This window comes from Globicephala melas, chromosome 2, assembly GCF_963455315.2.
Source record: "Globicephala melas chromosome 2, mGloMel1.2, whole genome shotgun sequence".
NCBI classification, from domain to species: domain Eukaryota; kingdom Metazoa; phylum Chordata; class Mammalia; order Artiodactyla; family Delphinidae; genus Globicephala; species Globicephala melas.
In genome coordinates this window covers 13,447,036-13,470,319 of record NC_083315.2, presented here as the reverse complement: position 1 = coordinate 13,470,319, position 23,284 = coordinate 13,447,036, and the positions used below count along the sequence as shown (strand labels likewise).

At 46.6% G+C, this 23,284-nt stretch overlaps 2 protein-coding genes across 17 annotated transcripts in view; one reads left to right on the top strand and one right to left on the bottom strand.

The window, feature by feature from the left end:
- Positions 1 to 8,253, top strand: part of MLLT10 (MLLT10 histone lysine methyltransferase DOT1L cofactor) — a 249,193-nt gene extending 240,940 nt beyond the window's left edge. For 13 of the 16 annotated variants that reach the window (XM_060292985.2, XM_030837131.2, XM_030837130.2 and 10 more), the window contains 3 exons: positions 829 to 925; positions 4,575 to 4,769; positions 6,505 to 8,253. In XM_060292985.2, the coding sequence (XP_060148968.1) occupies positions 829 to 925; positions 4,575 to 4,769; positions 6,505 to 6,549 (337 nt within the window). In that variant the 3' untranslated portion in view covers positions 6,550 to 8,253. Of the gene's footprint in view, positions 1 to 828; positions 926 to 4,574; positions 4,770 to 5,439; positions 5,567 to 6,504 lie in introns of all 16 variants that reach the window. The other 3 variants (XR_004035214.2, XR_004035213.2, XM_030837128.2) reach the window with 3 other exon arrangements.
- Positions 8,254 to 19,383: 11,130 nt separating this feature from the next.
- DNAJC1 (DnaJ heat shock protein family (Hsp40) member C1) overlaps positions 19,384 to 23,284 on the bottom strand; it is a 207,602-nt gene continuing 203,701 nt past the window's right edge. The window contains exon 12 of the mRNA XM_030837139.2: positions 19,384 to 21,886. Within this exon, the coding sequence (XP_030692999.2) occupies positions 21,818 to 21,886 (69 nt within the window). The 3' untranslated portion in view covers positions 19,384 to 21,817. The remainder of the gene's footprint in view (positions 21,887 to 23,284) is intronic.

The window sequence follows — 23,284 nt, the reverse complement described above, 5'->3', positions numbered from 1 at the left end:
ATTCTATACTGAAAATTTCAGTTTTGATCTGTGATGTGTGTTTTAAATGCTAATTTTTCTTATCCCCGTGTATATTGCCTTCATGTGTCATAAATCCTGAAGAAAAGTAATATTATAATGAAGATCACATAGGAATGTTGGTTTCTTAAAATTCAGCTGTGTAATTTTGTTAGCTTTGTTGTCAAAGATTTTGATATAATATGAAGGTCAAATATTTATCTTGAATTTCCAGGGAGTGAGACTCACTGTTTCACTGTAGTGGAATTTCATTTGAATGGCAAAGCCATGTTGTTATTGCACATACTTTTGAGGAATAAGTCATTTTAAATGGATTTGCAATGGATAGTAGTAAACTGTTTCTTCTGGCTCTCTTTTCATTGGTGCTTAATTTTACCGACCATTGGGAATGTAAAAAAAGTTTAGGTCAAATCAATTAGTAGTATGTTTGGATTCTTTCTTTGTTTTAAATATGTGTCACTTAGTGTGGGTTAAATTATCCTTGAATGATTAAAAATAAAGTATTACATGTTCATGTTATAAACACATGTAAATTTTTATTCCATAAAACAACTGAGTGCCTGCTTGGTTTACAGTATAAAGGGAAACAAAACATTTACTGACAATGTGAATTCTTGTTTACCTGTATATGTGCAGAGAGAGAGAGAAAGAGAGAGAAAAGAAATTTGTGCATCATTGTTTTCAAAAAGTGTTATGGTTAGAAAGTTGTTAAGTTATTAAACATCAAATTGAAACAATTGTTCATTTTACATTAAAAAAAAAACATTAAAAGGTGTACGGTAGAAAGTAAGAATTTTCATCGTTTTTCAGTGCCTCAGGACTCGGATTACTTTCTGACCAGCAAAGACAAATATTTCTTCATCAACAGCAATTCCAGCAGTTGTTAAATTCTCAACAGCTCACACCAGTAAGTTCTTCCTTTTGATAATACTTGATCTTTATTAGGAGCAAGTGATCCAAGCTATAATAACTATTCAGCATAGGTATAGATTGCCCACTTTGTGAAATGACATTGTGCTGTAGTCTGTGATACCTGCAGTTACATTATATTGATTCATCGACAAATACTAGAACGTGGTCTATGCAGCTCTGGTAGACTCTGTATTTTCATGGAGCTTCATTCTGATAGGGGCGATGGACGATAAATACATACACACCTTTTGGTAGTGATGAGTACTGGGAAGGAAAATGCAGCAGGATAAGGTGGTAGATAACAGTCGGATGAGAGCTATCTTAGATAGGATGGTCCAGCCTCTGAGTAGGTGACTTTTGAGCACACACCTGAATAAAAGTTGAAGGAGCATGACTTTCTGACATGGGGGTGTGTGGAAGAGAACATGCACTCAAGGTGGAGGGACCAGGGCCTGTGTGCTGTGTGACTGGGCTGGTGTGGAGGAGAGCAGTCAGACGGGTGAGCGTGGGCTGCAAGGTTGTGGGCTGCCTTGTTTGGCTCTCCATGGCATGGAATTTAGATTTACCTTAAGTGTGATGGAAAGCCATTGGTGATTTTTTTTAAAAAAACCTTTCTTTGTGGAAATAAACATTCAGGTGTATAAGAAGTAGAGAGTATGGTATACTGATTGCCTAGCTTTAATAATTATCCCAGTTAAAAAACTCTTTTTTCGTATATCCTCATTTTTCCTTTCAGAATTTTAAAGAATTAATTGTAGGGCTTTTGTTTGTTTGTTATTTTGGCCGCGTAGCATGGCATGCAGGATCTTAGTTCCCTGACCAGGGATTGAACCCGCGCCCCCCGCAGTGGAAGCTCGAAGTCTTAACCACTGGACTGCCAAGGAAGTCCTGTAATTGCAGGGCTTTGAACACAATAGTGACATGACATACAGTGACGTTTAGATTCGCGGGATTCTCTGAAGTCAGTAGGGAATGAAATCTAATGTCTCAGGACTGAGCCCTGGGCACCCTGGAGGAGAAGAGTAATCTAGTCAAGGGTCTAGGGAAAAAGTGGCCAGTGAGTTAGCACAGAGAGTGGTGGCCTAGTTCCGTGTGAAGAAACATTTCAAGAAAGGGAGGACTCAGCTGCGTAGAATGCTTCTGGTGAGACAAGTAAGAACTGCCCATTGGATTTGGGTGTCTGGAGCTTTTTGAGAACGTGGTTTTGCTGAGAAGTGAAAAGCTTCACTGAGTGGTTGGGAAGAAAATAGGAGAGGAAGCGAAGATGGGGTACAGGCAACTCAAGATATTTTACCGTAAAGAGCAGAGAAATGAATCGGCAGCTAGCATTAGAAAGACGTGGTCTAAGGGGGGTAGTTTCTAATCATTTTGAAAATGACAGCGTATGTGTATGTTGATGGGGAATTTTCTGGTGCAGAGAGAGGAGGGATAACGCCAGGGCAGCAGAGCTCTTCAGCAGAGAGCAGCTTCCCCTGTGATAAGAGGGAGGCAGAGAGGCTGTCGGTGGGTTTTATGACAGGAGGTTGAGGAAGCCCACTTCTAATGTTTGTAGTTTTTAAATGGGAATTATAAGTAAAGTCATCAGCTGAGGGGGATAGGGATATTGTAGTTAGAGGAGAGAAGGAAGGTGTGGAACATATCTTGGAGGTGGGGAGAGAACTAAGGCAGATGTGGGAGGGTGTGTCTAGCACACCTCACTGCTAGGAGAACACCCATTTAATTAACTTTGGGGTTTCAGCCTTTGTTTGTAACTTCTTTCTAAAATACATCTACCTACTTTCTTGCTTTAGTCAAAAATGTATTGAAAATGTCTGTTTTACAATTCTGGATCATTGTCACTGTCACTGTTCTTAACAGTGGTATAAGGATAGAGTCTATATAAATTCTTAAACGCTTACACTAAAATGTAATCTTGTTTTCTTATCTCTTGCCTCATCTTAATATGAAGTTCTGGAATTCAGTGTATTTGGGGTTCTTCCTGTTAATCAAGATTTTACTCTAAGAACAGCACATACAGGTGTCTCGTTTCTGGAACGTGGTTGATCAAGGAATTTTTAGCACAAATTATTACCCAGAGACCAGGAAGACTGAGTGGATTAGACTTGACGTTTCCTTTGCAGCCAAGGTTGTGGCATGAGGTTTGTTTATTTACAAGCATCAAACTTCACATAGTCAGGAGTGGTGCTGTGAGGCACCTCCCCCCTCCCACCTTAAGGAAAACTCTTGCTCGACCTCCTCCTGACCCTCCTCCCCACCAGCTGCTGCCCCATGCTCAGCCCTGTCCATTTCTGCCTGGCCTCTTCCCTGACCTGGTAACGGCTTCTGCCCACTGGAAACATTTTCTTCCCTTAGCTCCCAAGATACCACATTATCTTGGTTTTCTTCCTACCTAACTGGTTCTTCCTTTTTAGCTTCCTTTTCTGGGTCCTCCTCTTCTCCTCAGCCCCACTCATTTCAGAGCATCCTAGAATTCAGGATCTCCTCCAGCCGCAAAGCTTTAAATACTGTCTGTGCTGATACCAACGTCTCCAGCCCGGGCCGCTCTCTGGAATTTCAAGCTCCCATATCCACTGCTTACTTAGTTGCCACCACTTGGCTCTCTTAATAGATGGTGCAGGCATAATTAATGTGTCCAAACAGAACTGCTGACCTTCCACATGGCTGCCCCACCTCAGCTGATGCACCTCCATCCTTCCAGCTGCTCAAGCAGTTATTCCTTCACCCCTCTCTTTTTCTGACACCTCACATTGAATCCATCAAGAATCCTGGGTCAGGTTGTGTCGCTCCTCTGTTCAAAACCTTCCTTTGCCTTCCCGCGTTACTTTGAGAAAAAACCAGAGCTCTCTCGGCCAACACTCCAGGCCCTCATCCTTCTCTGGCCTCCTTCCTGCTCACTGCACTCCGGCCCGGTCTCCTTGCTCATCCTGGGTCATGCTGGGTGTGCCACAGGGCCCCTCGGCACTGGCTAGCACTCTCTCTGCCTGGAACCCACCCACCCCTGCCCCCCCATATCCACATAGAGAATTCCCTCATCTCCTCGTGTCTGTGTCCAAGTGAGAACCACCCTGACCCCCGCCCCTGCTGTCCTCTCTCTTACACTCCTGTTCCCCCCGACCCTGGGCAGTACTCATTTCCTAACATTTCTTCACCCCAGAACAGTGCCTGGCACATCATAGTACGCGCTCAGGGGTGCTCACTGGAAGGCATGGTCTCATAACCGCATCAAGAAAGCACTCTTTCTGTTGGCATGAATGAGAACTTTAAAAGTTATTTTAAGTACCCAGAATTATGGGAGGGATTTCACCATGCAGTGCATTTTAAAGCCAAATGCAGGTCACATGGCTGCTCTAAGTTGCCATTCTCCTTGATTATCATGGGCAACCGCATATGAATAGGGGTCTCCTACGTTTGTTTGCCCCATTTTGAAAATAAGGCCATTCCCTGATGATATTGACATTTTACAGTAGATGGTTATTATCTAGTGCAGTGTGTTCTTCCAGGTGAGACTCTTGTTGTCTTTCTTAGTAGTATGACTTTGCTGTCATTTAAATACCTAACATCAGAGCAAAGAAGAGAGAAAGCAGGCTGTCCTGACGGCCGGGTCTGCACTGGGACTCACCCTCTCCTGCATGTTCTTACCTAAGGAGCAGCACCAGGCCCTTCTGTATCAGCTGGTGCAGCAGCACCACCAGCCTGATCTCCAGCAGCTGCAGATCCCGGCACCCACGCAGATGCCCATCAACAACCTGCTCGCAGGCACGCAGGCGCCTCCGCTTCATCCAGCCACCACCAACCCGTTCCTCACCATCCATGGCGATAATGCAAGTCAGAAGGTAACAGTAAGTGTCTGTGCTTTGTTACAGCTAGTGAAATACCAAAACGAATTTTATTGATTAATCAGAGATGACTGTCCAGCCCCTCTCTTCCTCCCCACCCCCCTTAAAATATATTATCCCCCTGATAATTTCTTCTTAAAACCAGTTGTTTCAGCACCTGGATATTGTAAACACAAAGGACCTAAGCCAATTTATATATCCTCTAAGTATATCAGTTTGAATTTGCATGTAAGGTTGGAAGACTGTTTTATAATTTCAAAATGAAAATGTGTTTTAGTATGGTATGGTAAGTGGTATTGGACAGTCCAATCAGAAGATAGTAGTTGGTGTTTTGAGAATCTTTGTTTAACTAATTTGTTTAATTATAGAAATAGTCTAGATAATTTAGGAATATTTGTATTATTTTGCTCAGACATGCTAAAATTGAATTATATTTATAATAAAATTAATATATAAACTTTAGGGCAATCCAGTTATTCTACCTGATAGAAAGTAAATCATCACATTTGTAATGAAATTTAAATTCTTTATTAATCTCATGTAAGTGATAGCATCTTACCCTTTCAATGTACAAGTTAAGAGAAATAAAAATGGGTGCAGGAACAGTATACGATACATATAGTAGCACACATTTTAAGGCTGTTTCTTTCTATTAATTCTCCCCTTCAATCAGGTCTACTTTACTGGAGTATAAATGTTTCCCCTAAATTCCAGTTCAGGGCAGAACCCTGTTAGAGGAAGGATATTGGGATATAGAATGGAGACTGGACATCAGGAAAAGGAAGAAGGGAAAGAATGAGGTGGGAGACTTGGCAAAAAATGGTGTTAAAAGTCACAATGTTTGCTCTTTCCCATTACTTTGAAAGTTTGCTCTTTACTGTGCTTTTAGTTTTCAGAAACTTTAGTTTGTATTTAGTAACAAGAATTGGCTCAAAATATAGAATTATTGGTTTTCATTAACTCTTCAATGCTTTTTGTTTGCCCCACTGTTCCTCTGACTTCCTGACTGTGAATACTGTCATTATCACAAACCTAGTTTTGCAGACATGGAAAATTTCATTGATTCTGTATTAATTTAGAATTTTTTTTAACCGTTTTTTCCTAAGTTTTTTCTTGTGTTAAAAAAATTATACAGTATGAAATGTATTTTTAATGGAAAATCACAATAGTAAATAAACACTATAAAATAAACAATATTAATTAATGTAGAAAAGCAAGGCTGGGAAATAATATTTATGAGTATCCTGCTATGTGGCAGGCATCTTTGTTAGATACAATAGTATACGTGGTTCCAATCTTTAAAATATTAATAGGCTGTAACCCCATTTTTTAAATAGGGAGATTCAAAGAGGTTAAAGCTCAAAGGACACATAGCACATGTGGGATCAGAACCCAAGACTTTGTTAGTTGATTTTCCACACTACTGTGTTACTGCTTCTGTGGAAAAGTCAGTCTGGGGGGATGGTTTCTACATTCATTCCTTATGAATCCTCCCTCAGAGGGGCACTTCTGTCTTTGTATACTGCTGAATTTAGTATAAAGCAACTGAATGTTTAGCAGTAAATTCATGTCTTTATGTTATGCTGAAAAGTAGCCATGCTGACTTTTAGAAAAAAAGGAATAACCGTATATATGACCTTTTATCTCAGTTAAAATTTCAAGTAAGAGGATATTATCTTAAGTGGGGGCCAAAAATTCATTTAGCTAATGCATCTTATTTTGTTTGTTTTAACTGCAGAGACTTAGTGATAAAACTGGGCCTGTTGCTCAAGAAAAAAGTTGACACTTGAGAAACATCTAGAAATGGACTATCCTGCTATTCTAGCACTTCATCTGGCTGCTGTTGCAGTCCCCTTACTACACCTATGAAGAAATGCAACAAGAAACCAGCTGCACGACAAAGGATTAATTGCCCCAAGAGCATTCTTGTAAGGCTTTGATTGATTTTCTTGTTGCTTTGTTGCACTGAAATGGAATTCCCATATCCCCCACCCCTCACCCACATTTTTTGAATTTTGAAAGAAAATTTAATAGCTAACTTTTGTCATTGAAGTAATTTACATGCAATGAATTTATCAGCCTAAGAGGAATTTAATATAGTTGGTGTACAACTAATTTTGTTATGAATTGGCGAGATGAATAGCAAAACTAAAGACTTGTTCCATTTTTAAACCATTTGATTTTAATGTAAAAGTTGGAACGTGAAATATGATCTTTTGTTTGGGTTACAGTATGCTTGCTCTGTGAGTCAAAACAAATTTCAAGGAACTGTCTAATTTCTTCTATTGGAGTTTTATTGGTTAAATATTACAAATAAATAGGTCATCCACTTGGAGTTGGCAATCTTTATTACGAAAATTTCCTTTCTAATGGGATTTGGCCAATTTTGGTAATCAAGTTAGAATGGTAAATGTCTGCTTCTGCTAAAGGTAATTTTCTTTTGCTAAATGCTTTTTCTTTAGTGTTAAGACCTACTCATATTTTAAAGAAAGCTTGAGTTCAGTGATTTCTAAGGCTGCTGAGGGAACCAGCTCAATTCAAAGTGAAAGAGGGGCCACTCTGAAACTGCTGGTAGGGTTTGGCCTGAATCAAGTGCCTGTTAGGACCTGCCTTGTGCTGAAGTGGCTCTGGACAGCTGAGCCTGCGCTTTCAGTCCTTGGGAGTAGTAGGGACAGTCGGCGTTGCACCAGCAGCCTTCCCCATGGTTCTGCCTTTATTAAGAACTTTCTATGCCACTGTAGCTAGCTCAGGCAAAACTATTACCTGGGTATTTATCCACTAATGAGTCACAAGAAAAATGAGTGGATTTGGTAAGAATTTTCTTTTTTTCTTAAGTTAGACAACTTCCCATTATTGACAATGATTTGAAACAAACAAAACAAGACAAAAAACCCACCACTGCAGTTCCTGAAACAGGTGAAATCTGTATTACAGCCCTTCCATGTTGGGTATCCCCACTCCTGGTATGACAGTATAGCAGAGTATAAATTAAACAATTGGGGATGTAATCATTGAACTATTCTTAAATGTGTGAATTATTAGTGGAAAAGACCCAGCTGTAATTAGACCTCCACTGTGTACTTAGCTGGAAGAACATGTTAATTCTGCAATATGTCTCTTGGTTAATAAACATTGCACAGTTCTTACCTCATTTCTGTAAATAAGGTTTTGTGAATCTGTTTTGTATTGTGAAAAATTCATAAGATAACATTGATATTTTGATTTGTAATATTTCTAATTGGTAGATTTAATTGAAAAGTAAAATTAATTTATTTTTATATGTTCAGGGGAATTTTAAAGAAAGTCAAATCTTTTGTAGATAATTTTAAAAAATCGGTGTGGTTTATTTTACTTATTTAACCCACTGGTTGTTATTCTGTAACAATTTGTATAAATGGTAAATTTTGAACGTGTTGTTATTTTACTTAGATGTAAAATTCCACATGTATTAAAATGTACAAAGTTTTTGTTAATAAAATTTAATAATGTTTATAACTCTGCTTTTTTTCCCAGTTTTATTAAGATATACTTGACATACAGCACAGTATAAGTTTAAGGTGGATAGCATAATAATTTGACTTACATATATTGTGAAATGATTACCACAATAAGTGTAGTTAACATCCATCATCTCATACAGATACTAAAAAAAGAGAATGACAAAAAGAGTGTTTTCCTTGTGATGAGAACTCTTAGAATTTACTCTCTTTAACCACTTTCCTGTATATCATGTACAGCAGACTTCACGACAGTAATCGTGTTGTACTTTTACAGTCCTAGTACTTACTTATCTTATAACTGGAAATCTGAACTGTTTGACCACCTTTGTCCAGTTCCCTCTCCCTCAACCCCCACCTCTTTTCTATGAGTTAAATTTTGTTCTTTTAATAAGATTCTACATATGAGATCATACAGTATTTGTCTTTCTCTGTTTGACTTAATTCACTTAGCACAGTGCCTTCAAGGTCCATCCATGTTGTCACAATAGCAGGGTTTCCTTCCTTTTTTATGGCTGAATAATATTCCATCATACATCATATGTATGTATGTATATGTGTGTGTGTATTGACACATACATATATATACACACACAAATACGTACAGACTCATATACCACAACTTCATCCATCAGTGGACATTTAGGTTATTTCCATATCTTGGCTATTGTGAGTAATGCTGCTGTGAACATATAGGGGTATAGATATCTCTTCAACATAAGTGGTTTTGTTTCCTTTGGATATGTTCCCAGAAGTGAGGTTGCTGGATCAGATGGTAGTTTGATAATAGCCATTCTAACAGGCATGAGGTGATATCTCATTGTGGTTTTGATATGCATTTCCCTGATGATTAGTGATGTTGAACTTTTCAAGGGACTTTTCATGTATCTGTTGGCCATCTGTATGTCTTCTTTGGAAAATGTCTGTTGAGGTCCTTTGCCCATTTTAAAATTGGATTATTTGGTTTATTTTTTTCTGTTGAGTTGTCGGAGTTCTTTATGTATTTTGGATATTAATCCCTTATCAGATACATGATTTGCAAATATTTTTTCCCATTCTATAGGTTGTCTTTTTCAGTTTGTTGTTATATCTTCTTGATGGTTTGACCCCTTTATCATTATATAATGACCTTCTTTGTCTCTTTTTATCATTTTTAGTTTACAATCTATTTTGTCTGATATATGTAAGTATAGCTACCTCTCCCTGCTTCTTTTTGGTTAGTTTTGCTTGAGATGTCTTTTTCTGTCACTTCACTCTCAGTTAATTGGCTTAAAGGCTAAAGCAAGTCTCTTGTAGGCAGCAGCATGTTGTTGGATCTTGTGTTTTTATCCATTCCGTCATTCTTTTTATTTTTATTGGAGAATTTAATCTATTTTTGTTTAAAGCAATTATTGACAGGTATGGACTTGCTGTTGCCATTTTGTTCATTGTTTTCTGGCTGTTTTGTAGACCCATTGTTCCTTGTTCCTTATCCTGCTGTCTTTCTGTGTTTTGATGTCTTTGGGTACCAGTATGCTTTGACTTCTTTATCATGTTCTTTTTGTGTAATTACTACAGATTTTCCCCATGTGGGTACATGAGTCTTACATAAAATACCTTAAAATTATAACACACCCTATTTTAAAATGACAACAACTTAACTTAGATAGCTGTCCTAAGCTTCATACTTTTACTTCTCTTCCCCTCACATTTTATGTTACTGATATTACAGTTTACATATTTTTCATATTGTGTATCCAATAACAGATTTTTATAGTTATGATTCCTTTTACTGTTTGTTTTTTAACTTTTAGAGTTGTAAGTGAATTATGCACCACCATTACCATATTACAGAATCTAATTTTGAATGTATATTTACCATTATCATTGAATTTTATGGTACCTTCTTATATTGTATAATGTTAATTAGCATCCTTTTACTTCCACTCAACTCCCTTTAGGATTTCTTGTAAAGCAGGTCTCCTGGTGATGAGCTCCCTCAGCTTCTGCTTGTTCAGGAAAATCTTTATCCCTCCTTCATTTCTGAAGGACAGTTTTGCCTGATACAGGCTTCTTGGTTGACAGTTTTTTACTTTCAATATTTTGAATGTATCATCCCATCTCTCCTGGCCTGAAGTTTCTTTTGAGAAATCTGCTGATAGTCTTATGGGGTTTCCCTTGTATGTAACTTCTCTCTTGTCTCTTGTTGCTTTCAAAATTATTTGTCTTTGACTTTTGATATTTTTAATGTGTTTCAGTGTAGCCCTATTTAGGCTCAACCTGTTTGGGGTCTACTGGGCCTCATGGATCTGTTATTTTCTCTCCCCAAGTTTGGGAAGCTTTTCCACATTATTGCTTTGAACATACTTTCTGTCCCTTTCCCTTTCTCTTCTCCTGAAATTCCCATAATGCAGATATTGGTTCTTTTGATTGTGCCCCATAAGGCTTTCTTCACTTTTTTTTTCCTTTTGCTCCTCTGACTGGGTAATTTCACATGTCCTGTCTTCTAGGTCATTGATTGTTTCTCCTGCATGGTCGTCTGATTTTGAAGCTCTCTGTTGAATGCTTCAGTTCAGTCATTGTATTTTTCAGCTCTAGGATTTTTGTTTGCTTTTAATGGTTTCTGTTTCTTTGTTCAACTTCTCATTTTGTTCACATATTGTCTTCCTAATTTCGTTTAGCTGTGTGTCCTTGTAGTTCACTAAAGTTCAAGAGGATTATTCTGAATTCTTTGTCTGATAGTTCATAGATCTCCATTTCTTTAGCATCAGTTACTAGTCTACTTTGGTGGTGTCATGCTTACCTGAATTTTTGTGATCCTTGATTCCTTATGTTGGTATCTGAGCATTTGAGTAAGTGGGCTCCTCTTTCAGATTTTACAGGTTCATTTTGGCAGAGACAGTTTATCACCAGTCAGCCCTGTTGGGGTTTCTGGATGTGTCTGCTGGTAATGTTTGTGGGCTGGGGGGGGCGCTGCTATATCAGGGTCTACTTTGGGGCAAGGCCACTGCCCAGAACCCTGAGGTGGGGGGCAGGGGTGGTGGTGCTGCTGAGAGCACTTGGATAGGAAAGCTGGCTTGTTTCCCTGCCCTAGTAAGGCTGTAGGGTGGGCTTTGCTGTTGCCTGGGGTCTCTGGTCAGGCTCATCAGACTGTCGGGACGGGGTACTCTACCCAGTATTAAGCAGGGCTCTGAGTTAGCTTCCCTCCCTGGCCGGGCAGCATTGTTTGGGGACCCTAATTAGGCTAAACTATGCGCTGAATTCCCAGGTCAGACAGGGCCGCCGGTGTTGCTCTGCGGACAGGGAAGCACAGGCTGTGCACTGTTTAAGTGCCACTGTAAGCACGGCTCTCGGATGGGCTACACAGCTTGCTGTGTGCTCTGGTCAGGCTTCCTGGGTGAGAGGGCGGGCAGCTGTATTCAGCAGTGGGTGGGGCTACAAATTAGTTCCCCTGCCCAGGTGGAGTGGGAGAACTGGCTCCAAGACAAGGTAAGGCGCTTCGTGGTCTCGACTCAAGCCGACCGGTGTCTCAAGTTTCCTGGCTGAACAGGGCCGCTGGATCTGCTCGTCAGAGCTCTGCCCCTGCTGGGACTCGGCTCCAGGGCTCCAGCCGGGGTGGGCGGTGCGGCTCTGCCGGCGTTGCGGCCGCCTTCCTGGGCAGGGGGCCCGCAGAGCTCCACTCGGCGGTGGGCGGGGCTGTGAGAGCGGCCGTTCGGCGCCCTCGGCGCCCTCGTGCCCGCGTCCCAGCTGCCTCTCCGGTGGGCGGGGCTCCGAGTAAACTGCCGCCCGTGCGGGGGCAAAAGCCGGCTCCGGGCCCACAGGCCCACAGCCTGCGCCCTGCCGGGCTACCTGGTCGGACGTGCTGCCGCAGCCGGGCAGAGCCGCTGGCAGGAACCGCCGCCTGGGCTTAGCAGGTAGGAGCTCGGTCGGCCGAGTGCCGGTTGTCGGAAGCCCCACGGTCTTCTCCACCACAGATGCCCAGGGGTCGAGCCGCGCAGCTCCCCCGGTGACGCGGCGGGGTGGCTGCAGTAGGGGCTCCCGTGAAGCGGCCCACAGTGCTGGGGCGAGGGCGCTAGATGTCCGTCGGAGGAGCGGTGGGCTCAGGGGCCCTGCTGGGCGGTGCTGGGCGGGCCTGGGGCGGCTCCTCTGACTCTGCCAGGTGAGGTGCGTCGTGGTCTCTGTGGTGCCGGCGGTGCTCCAGCCTCACGCCCGTAGTCTAGGATTTTCTGAGGGGTGTGTTGTCCATGAACAGTTGTTCGTTGTTCTTGTGAGGGCAGTGAGGTCAGGAAGGACCTGTATCTATCACCAGCTTGGTGACATCCGTTCTTGTTTGGAGAAGATGACGCTCCTGAGGCCGTTGGTGCCTCGCGACGATTCGCTCCAGGAGCCTCTGGGCGCTTTGTGCTTCGGCAGCAGGGTGGTTCCATCTTGAGGTTGTTTAAGCTCGCTCGGGAGTAGACGCTGCGCAGCGGCCGAACACACCACCTTGTGTCCGACTCTTAGACATCATTAGGTGAGACAGAGAGAGCCCTGCAAACTGCCGCAGCGGAAAGAGGAAGGAAATAATCGCAGTGAAGATGAAAGGAAGGTAAATTCCCGATGAGAATTACAGCACATCAGTAAAGCTGTATTCATACTTGGTAAAGAGTAAATTCTTGTTTTACACAGTTAGCTTTAACCAGAGGCATTTAAATCAAAGAGAAACCCAGGTGGTTCCCGGCTCTCAGTGTGCATCAGGATCACCTGTGGGCCTTGCAAAGGTTCAGACTTAATTGAACCAGAATATACCTCATCTGTGTAACTGGGTCCTCTTAATTAAGAGTTGAATAAACAAGGAAAACTGGTTTAGGCTTTTAACTTTACTAAGGAGCGCATTTTAGGTTCCTGGGAAGACTTCCTTTTTGATACACGAATAGAAAAATGATGATCTGATTCTGCAGAGTCTTGTCTCCCGCAGGTCTGAGGACTCGCCTTCCTCCAGAGGGCCGGTGCCTCGTCCCTGTTAGCCGCCGCCCCAGTCTTCACTCTCCCAGCCCTCCACAGAACGTTAGCCGGCCGTGCGCCTTTTCAGTTCTTAACCACGTGACACTCGTCTGGGCTCTTGGCTTGTGCCTGTGTCTTGGTGTGGCTCCACGGGCTTAAGCCGCTGTTGGAACTCGCCGGAGGTGCTGGGCAGCCCCGTCCCCCCACCGCATGAAATGCGCCTGGGCTGCTGCTTCCTGCTTCCCTGTTGGGTTTTGCTCAGAGACGTTTCTGAGCAGGTACTGCTCGTTGCCCAGCACAGAGCCTCGGGCAGGGGTGCTCAGCATGTGACTCGGGATGCCATGGGCTGGTTCCCGTCTGGACTTCTTTGCAGAAGTGCTGTGGGAGTGTGCTGGGTCATAGGGTCAAGAGCAGGTGCCGGGCGGGAGGGCTGAGAACGCAGGTCGCCAGGTGGCTTTCTTAAGCACTCCATCAACCAAGCAGAGGACAGAATGACCACTGCCCCTGGACACTCCCCAAGACAGACAGCAGAGGCCCTGGCATTGTAGGCAAAAGGTGCCTCACGACAGAATGTAGCTTTGCTTTTAAAAGTAGGGGATGGGGCTTCCCTGGTGGCGCAGTGGTTGAGAGTCCGCCTGCCGATGCAGGGGACACGGGTTCGTGCCCCGGTCTGGGAAGATCCCACATGCCGCCGAGCGGCTGGGCCCCGTGAGCCATGGCCGCTGAGCCTGCGCGTTCGGAGCCTGCGCGTCCGGAGCCTGTGCTCCGCAACGGGAGGGGCCACAACAGTGAGAGGCCTGCGTACCGCAAAAAAAAAAAAAAAAAAAAAGGAAGGGGATGGACTTTTGTTTCGAATTTGACAACTCTCAGTGAGATACATACCATTAATCTTAAACTTCACTTCCTGGAAACAAAACACACACTGATGAAAACCACTTTTGGTATACATCACAGTAGGCCTTTCCAAATGAAATAGTTGTGAACTTTTGTAAACATTGGGAAGCCTTTAGATTTTTTCAGATAATTTTACCTTGTGAAGAATTCACGCCAACTGTTGTTCCACTTATAGTCCCACCCCTCACCTTGGTATTGGCAACAAAGGAAATGTCTCTTTCATACCCATCACTGAATGTTTACAATCCCGTAAATTCAGTAAAGACTTCAGTGAACTGTGAGCTGCCTTTGGTCACAGTTCAGGCTTGGTGAGTCTGTCCTCAGGGGCAGAGACCGGGTGGTGCTGTGACATCCTTGCAGCTGTGGCCACTCTGACCCCCAGACCTCTGGCTGCTTTGGGCACACATGCAGAACTGGGGAACAGACAAACTGAACTGAACTGGTTTGAAGGTTCAGATGAGATCAAATGGAGGGTGGGGAAGACAGGCATGTTTGGGTCCCGTGGGGGAAGTGACCCCCAAGTAGGATCCGGAAACTGCAGCGGTGTTTCGACCAAGCTAAGGCCTTTAGGGGCAAGGAATGAACAGACTCCATCGCTGGCTTTGGGCTGGAGATGCGTTGTCTTGCTTCTCGGTTCTGTGGGAGGGCTTCTAACCTCTGCTTCCCAGGGAGGGGGCCCAGAGGGGCAGACTTCCCAGCCTTGCTGCGGTACTGGACGTGAGGGAGGCCCCAGGCTTCCTCAGCAGAGGGGATGATGGTTGGCTCGGGCACGGGGAGGCTGGTCCCCATCAGGCCAGTGCAGGCGGTACAGGCAACAGCCGCGAGGAGGGTATGCTGGAGGCTGGCCCTTGGGAACCCTGAGGTTTAGAAGGCAGGTGGGAGATAAAGCGCCTGTACAGGGATCTGAGGACGGGCCGGGAGGGCTCCCCGTTTTCTTGAATTACACGCACTTCATTCCCGAAAAACTTGAGGCTGCAGAAAGTTGAAAGGTGACACCGCCCGCTGAAAACGCCTCCTGGATCCAGTGCTTAGAAAGTGACGTGACCAGGAGCGGTTTGGGTGGCGTGAGCTGCAGGGGTCAGGGAGGATGGGCTGCACAGCCAGGCCAAGCGGGGACCTCGCGATTGGCGGCTGTGAGTGCACAGCGTTCCGGCTGTGCTGGTCCTTCTGAAGTTTGAAGCAAGACGTTCACTTTTTTGCTGATGGAGTTAATTTGGTTTCCCTCAGATTCTGATTGATGCATCTGCTGTTTTTCACTTGGCTCACTGAACAAGCAGACGGATTAATTAGGAGATTTTACATTTTTGGCATCGCCGCTGCTCCTGCCGCAGCGATCTCGCTGGTTCTCCCCCTCCTCCCGGAGCAAGGATGGACAGGTGTTTCCGCAGCTGAACCCTTCGTGTGCGGGCAGTCTGTGAACAAAATAAGGTGCAGAGTTTCTTTGCAAACTCTTGGCCTGGTGCAGTTGTTCTCCTCCCTCCAGCCGCCTGTGAAGGCGGAGTGTGGACTGGGGTCCTGCCCTGGGTGTCTGGGGGCTCCGGTGAGAAACTGCTGGGCCGTCAGGCTGCTTTCCCTGCCCTTCCCAGGCCCTCTGCCCCACCCCACTCCTGACGCCCCCCGTCCTTCCCAGGCTCTGGGCGAAGCCTCGCAGCTGCCCATCGTGGGCCTTGCGGCTATTTCAAGAACTGGCCTGTCCCAGCTGCGGATCAGGTGGCCTTGTTGTTCACCCCGATGTGAGCCTTTGACACTTCAACCGCAGGCGTCAGTGCTCGGTCTTGGGTTTTACTGGGGGCCCAGGGTAGCTCTGTGGCCTTCAGCATCGCAGTGGGCAGGCCCGTGACCTTGTAAACGTCGGCCCTCCCTGCCCGCAGCTCTCACAGCTTCGGGCTTCTCAGGTCCTTGGAAGCTTCTTTACTTTCTTCTGATTTACGACCCATGTTTAACTCCTCCCTCAGAACAGTCTTTCTCCATGACTGCAGCCCTCGTTCTGGTTTGGAGTTAATGTCCAAGCCAAGACCCGGAAGGAGGTACCAAGCGGCCCGGCCTCACCCCAGGCTTTGCTCCGGGAGGAAGTGGCCCCTCCGGCCACTCAGCTGGCTGCAAACAGCTGCTTTTGCTGCTGCCAGGAGCTGGTGCTGAGCGGCGGCGGGGGGAGGGGGGGGGTGGGGGGGTGGGGGGGGAGAGGTATTTGGAGCCGACCGGTCCCAGGATTAAAGCAAGTTTGGGTTCAAGTTTGGGTTCGTCGTCACCCACCCCAGGCCAGAGTCGGCCTCTCTCCTGTTATGGAAACACAGCCCCAGGCAAAAACGTCCACGTCCAATGCTTTGGTTCCAGTTTTAACATAACAGGATAGATCTTAGTTTAGCCAGAGGAGAGTTCCAAGGGAGTTTCCTATGCCAGGCCTCTTAAAAACAGGAGACCAGCTTGGGTCAGACGTCTGGAGGCATCTAGTTGTCACTGCAGGAACATCGTCCTTTGTGAGACAGATTGGAACCAAGATAATTTGGGATAAACAATTTGATATTTTATCTTAAATTTTACAAAATATTTCTTTTTGAGTTACAACAGAAAAGAAAGCATGGCAGAGATTGTTCGTGTTCCTTTGTAACTTAGGACATACAAAATTAAAAAACGACTCAGACTAGAAAACAAACTTCTGATTACCAAAGGGGAAAGGGGGTGGGAAGGGATAAATTAGGAGTTTGGGATTAACAGTTACTAACGACTGTATATAAAGTAGATAACAAGGTCCTACTGTATAGGATAGGAACTGTATTCAATATCCTGTAATAAACCATAATGGAAAAAAATATGAAAAAGAATATATATATATGTGTGTATGTATAACTGAATCACTTTGCTGTGCTTCAGAAACTAACACAGCATTGTAAGTCAGCTATACTTCATTAAAAAAGACGACTCCCTCATTGCCGCTCAAATCTTTGTCCATTTCATTTTGTAAAAGTAGGATTTCATTTTAAACTGTACTAACCAAAGATGGGCTTAATTGAGTTGAACTCCTGTTAATAATCCAGGGGATACTGACCCTCAGGCTCCTGGCTTATGACAGGTGGTGAAGGCAAGAGGTGAACAGGCAACTTTCCCTACAGAAGAATCCGGTGTCTTTTTGTTCGTTCGTGTAGCAGTTCCTGAAGTGGGAGGGCACGGAGGGCGTGAGGAAGGGAGCTGGACCCGCGGGTCCCTGCTGAGGCTGGAGGGTCCCAGAGCAGCCAGGCCAGGTGCTCAGTGGGGGCAGCGGGAGGAGGGGCTGCCCTGCCCCCCCCACCCACCAGGGCAGGTGGCGGCCCCGGGGCTGGCCCCTGGCTCTCTCTGGACACACTGGTAGCTTCCCCCTGGGGATACGATTGCGAACGTGGTTTCCCTTTTTCTGTCCTACATGAAGCCATTCTTTTTCTCCCCAGACCAGAGGGGAAAATAATTGCAGCCGTTCAGTTTTACAGCGTGTTAATTTAGCTCTCTGGTGAATCAAGTCGAAGGCTGAGGGCCAAGCAGTTTATTCAAACAGGAGGCTGGGACTCCTGCCAAGACAGTGGGGTGGCTTCCAGGCCAGCCCCGCCGTGATCCCAGCTACAGGTGGAGCGGCGGGGGCGGCGGGAGGGGAGGCCGTGCGGCAAACCGCTAAAGGGGGCCACGGCCCGGGCAGCTGCGGGAGCGCAGGGGGAGCCTGCCTGACGCTGGCAGGAGCCCCCCCGGTCGGGATGGGCCCGACTCAGGCGGGTCCCTGTGCCCCTGGGGGCACCAGGGCTCAGGGTCAGCACAGTCGCTGCGTCCTTGTGCTTTCTCAGCCACAGGCGAGCAAAACGAACGCGGATGCCTCAGAGCCATCTGGGATGGGGGTGTGGTTCAGAGTCCGTCCCCCCCACCCCCCAGGGACCTCTGGGACCAGCCATCCTCCAGCAGCCCCTCACAGACGGGTGACCATATAACGTGCAGTCCAGACTGAGTGCACGGAGACAGGTATAAACTGGGACGGTCCTGGGCCACTTGGGACCTGTGGTCACCGTGTGTGTATAGAACATCACAACTTAAACTGTGCCGTTTAAGTGTTAGGAAAAAAACCTAACAACTACAACAACTACCCTACAGGTGGAAGTAAGGCTGAGGTAGTTGGTATTTTAAAGGGATGAGTTCTCTACTTTCAAAAGGGGTGGGTGGACTTGGTGTGAGGGCAGGGCTGGCACATAACCAAGAGGCAAGAGGCCTTTTTAAGGCATCCGGAACATGGACTGGGGAAAGCTGCTTATGATTTATTCTAAAACTGAGATAGGAACCCAGGAGAAGACTCGGCCCACGGGGGCAATATTCCAGTCAAAACGGATCCCGTCTTGTGGGGTGGAACGTCTGCCAAGCACACATGGGTCAATCAGGGAGATAAGAGTGCAAGACTTCTAGGTGGTTCCTAAGCAAATGTCACAGAAGCACCAGGTCGTCCACTGGGAACCTCAGTTCTTAGTAACAAAGCATCGTGAGGCACAGGCCTGCCAGCCCCGCCGGGCCCTGGGCAGCGGGTGACAGCACCTGGCCTCGAAGCAGCGCTGGCTGCTGGCGGGAACCTGCTAGAACAGTCAGGGGCTGCGTGAGGACACAGGAGGGAACGTGTGAATGGGCTTAAAAGCTGGTGCCATCGGTGGTGTGAAGAACTGAGCTGTAAGCTTTTGCCCCAGTGGAGAAAGTAAGTGTCAATTACTACAGGACAAAGGGCCCAGTTCTCCGGGAAGATGGGGGCAGACACCCCAAGCCGTGTGGGGCCAGGGGGCGCAGGTGGGCGGCGTGTGCTGGGGCCAGGCCAGCGCTTTCCAAGCCCCGCACGAAGAGACACCTCCTGCCGTTCCCTCTGCCAGGGTCTGAGTGGGGTGGCGACTCTGAGGTTGAATTCTGGGCCTCTTTGTCAGAGGCCAAGTCTGAGGATCGTCCTTGTACCACGTGGGCCCTTGGTGGGCTGCAGTCAGTGTAAACACTTGAGCAGAGGCCTGAGTTAACCTTTTTGGGTAAGGAACCTTTGGGGCAACTGGTGAAAGATGTGTACCCTCTCTCCAGAAAACCACACGTCCAAAAGAATAAAGACTTTGCATACCTTTGGCAGGGCTCCCAGACCACCGGGGCCTGTACAGTGCCCAGGACTCCTGGGGCCCAGGCTAGGGATTCCCGCCCGCGAGGGACCAAATGAGCGTGGCTGGTGGCCTGTCAGCCCTGCTACCTGCGTCTGCAGCTGCTGAAAATGATGGTAACAGGAAGCCTGGATGGTCAGATAGAAAAAGAACATTTATTGTGTTCAACAAGCCAGATTATCATCGTAACAACCTATGCAGCAGCCACCGTTATTCCCTATTTTTCCAGATAGGGAATCGAGACAAAGAGGTAAGACAAGGCACTGATGTCACACAGCTCGGAGGTGTGAACAGATAGATAAGGTCACAAGGCGGGGCTGAGGGGTGGGTTTAGAGAGCACTTCCCTGGGGCGTCAGGAAGGAGAGGGGGGGCCGTGCCTGGTCCCCATGAGACCTGTGTCGGGAACCCCTTTTGGAGGTGCCATTGCTTTCCCGACCGTGACCTCACTCAAGCTGAACCCCACGGGTCTCCTGTGTGCAGCTGAGCTCCTGAGCCCTGCCCCACCCGGCCCACTGGTCCTACTTCAACAAAACTCAGCAGCTCCAGGTCCCCCAAATAGGGGAGGCCACGCAGAAAGGGGCTGGTGGCAGGGATAGTAGAAAACCATGCTAGAAGACTCCTCCTCAGTGAGTGTGCAAAAGATGAGGTTGGTAGGCAAATTAGGGCATTTCATCCTAAATTGTACCTCTTAAGGCATCTTTGGACCCCTGTGGGTCTCTCCCCACACTGGAAGCCCAGAAATGTGGTCATGGGATTTGGGTGCATGCAACAGAAACCCAATTCAAAGTACCATAAGTGAAAAGGGTGATTTCATGGAAGGATGCTCACAGAATGTCACAGGCTGGACAACCAAGCTGTGTGACAAGCCTGACCCTGGACTCGGAGACAGGATGGACCCAAGGCCTGGAAAGCAGCCAGAACAATCCCTTCCTGATTCCCTCCACGCACCAGCTTCTTCCTCTGAGATGTCCCACACCAATGGGGAGTGGGCCTTGGCCCGAAGCGAATGCACAGTAATAACCTCATGGCCCCATTGGCTCCAGGAGAAAGTTCTGGGGCAGAAGCTGTTGGCTCTGGTGCCGCCTGTGACCGGCTCCTGTTTGTTCTTAGAAAGAGGCCTCCTGACATGCAGGCCAGGCAGCCTCTCCCTCCCCGGCTGCCTCCCCTTCCCGACCAGGATGAGGCTCAGGGGAGCTGCTGCCCGAGGACTCAGTTCATGAAAACAATGACTTGGAACAGTTTCTCCACTGCTCTTTTTGACGTCGCAGAGGTGGCAGGTTGTCCACAGCATCAGAGGCGGGCCTACCTGGAGCCACGTGTGTCCTGCTCAGGCTGAAAGGTTACAGAGCCAGTGTGGCTGCTGCCACCCAAACCTTCTCCGGGAATCTAACCTCATTTCAATCCTTAGAGAAAAATGACGTCTTTATAGCATTTTATCAAATCACCTCCCTGAAATGTGTTCTGGTGATCTTTTTTTTAAAAATTTATTTATTTTTGGCTGCGTTGGGTCTTCGTTGCTGCGCAGCAGGCTTTCTCTAGTTGCAGCGAGCGGGGTCTACTCTTCGTTGCGGTGTGTGGGCTTCTCATTGCAGTGGCTTCTCTTGTTGTGGAGCACGGGCTCTAGGTGCGCGGGCTTCAGTAGTTGTGGCTCGCAGGCTCAGTAGTTGTGGCTCATGGGATTAGTCGCTCTGCAGCGCCTGATCTTCCCGGACGAGGGCTTGAACCCGTGTCCCCTGCATTGGCAGGCGGATTCTCAACCACTGCGGCACCAGGGAAGCACTGTTCTGGTGATCTTAATGGTTTTCAAGTTTAGGCAATCTGTACTTCAGCAAACTGCTCTCAGCCCTGAGCAAATGACAGATTTAAAAAGGAGCACTCAGCTGATGGTGATGGTTCAGTCAAAAGTAACAGCACAAAATAGTGATTTTTAACTCAGGTATTGAAAAGTGGGACCCAGTGTCATCAGATCCGAAAAACCTTGCCTACGTGTTATCTGGAAATTCTATCCGTTGGGTATGCACTTCTACCAAACCATCCAAACTTAAGAGTTTATTATGTCCTTGTGCATTTAGACTTATTTTTTTCTACATACATGTAACATATGCATATACATACAGTTAAGATAACCCCACACTACTCCCAGCCAGCTAGCTCAATACAAAGCTGGTTTGTTCTCCCAAATACTGGCATCCTGCTACTCATTAGCTGGTGTGATCTTTGGTCAAAGAAACACATTAAGTCTTCATTCTTACACATTAGTTCACTCATATGTTCCTTCAAAATCATCCATTTTCCTCACTGTTAGCACTATTCAGTTTGTTCCCCAGGAAATTAAACTTTGCAGTGATGAGAGAGAAAATAATCTATAAAATACCCAAATCTGATTTTTTCTCCTTTAACACAGTATTTGTTTAAACAATGTAGCACAACATTTATTTTACATTTTTAATTTTTTTTTACTAAGGCACATGACGTATAGAAATAGTGAGGTACAAAATGCAAATTTCTGCATAAGATTTTTAAAATAATCCTTTTGGAAAATAAGGTAAACATCATCTTCCAGAGGATTCAGCTTTTAGCTTGCTTTTTCTTTTGGACCAGTTCAACCAGCAGCTTGTATCTAGCGATACAGTCTTCCTGGAGAGAGAGAGAGAGAGACAGAGAGTTGACAGTTACAATCAGAGTGACCCTCGTGGGGTGAGCCTGCCGTGCCCAGCGCTGACCAAGGGCTGTCCTGTCCACCTGGAATTCCCTGGGTGCCCGGGCGGGAGGTGTGATGTGCACCCTGGGGGAGGGGCTGGTGGCTGCTGTCTGTGGGATGGAGACTTTGGTTACTGTGATGGTGACTTTCGACTCACCAGTGGTACTTAACATTTTAACATTTCACCGTTTCATCACAACACATTACTTCAGAGAAACGAAAAGCCTTGAGGCCAGGCATCCACAACGTCATTCTCATTATGCTTTGCCTCTCCCTGGGGGCCCCTGGGACCTTCCTGCGGTAGGGCCACGTCGGCCCAGCCCCACAGGCTACTACGGGGAGTGTGCCCCGCTCTTCCTCCGGCTCGTACCAGGCCCGCCGAGGTCTCCCAGCCTTCCAGTCAGGCTACAGAACTAGTAGCTTCAGACGCCGGCTGCCTGTCGCTGTCACCCCTTGGGGTGAGGACCCCTAATGAAGCAGGGGAAGGGCCTCATTGCTCTCTTGTTTATCACAAGGTACCTTCCAGAATCCATTTCTGTTTCTGTTCAAAAACACCCCAAAGGCACTGTAAGCCTTCACTAACTTACGGTCACACGTGAACTGGTTTGTGCTCCACAGCAGACGACTTTATCAGAGGCCCTGGACAGAGAACGAGTGTTCGTTCTCTTCCTGGAGTTTTGGCCTAGTAGTGTTCTGAGAGAATCTTCTAATAAGTGCCTCTTCCGCACCCCCAAGGGCCACCTGCCTAAAGTGTCACCCTTTCCCTAACAGCCAAGCTGCCCGGCCGGCCCAGTGCTCTGTGGGGGGATGCGGGGACCCTGGGCTCTGAGCAGCAGGCCTGCCAGGGTGGGCGGCCCAGCCCAGCCCCGTGTGGGCCTCAGGCAGAGGCTCCTCCTTCAGGCCCAGGGCTCCCAGCGGCTTGCAGGCCACTTCCAGGGAGTCGCCCTGTAGCGGGCGAGCCAGCAGGCAACCTCCCCTGGACCTGGTTCTGATGTGGAGGCGTAAGGGGAACACCTGCAGGATAATAAACCATGCTGCTCATTCCTCCCTGAACCAGGAAGGTTTCCAGCCCCCAAGGCAATGAGTTTCTGAGTGTGCTGTCCGCAGGAATCCACGGTTCCAGCTCCTTCATTTTAAGCCAGTGTCAATTCATCACACATGTAAATGCCTGTGTCCCGACAGATGCTAAAGAAATTCAGGGAAAATAATTACTTCTGGCAAACCAGTTGGAGGGACTGGGAGGATCTGTGTTTCTCAAATAGATCAACTGCTAATGGTTTATTTTTCTCCCCGGGAATTCTCAACTTCCTCATTTTAAAGTAGGTGATAGATAA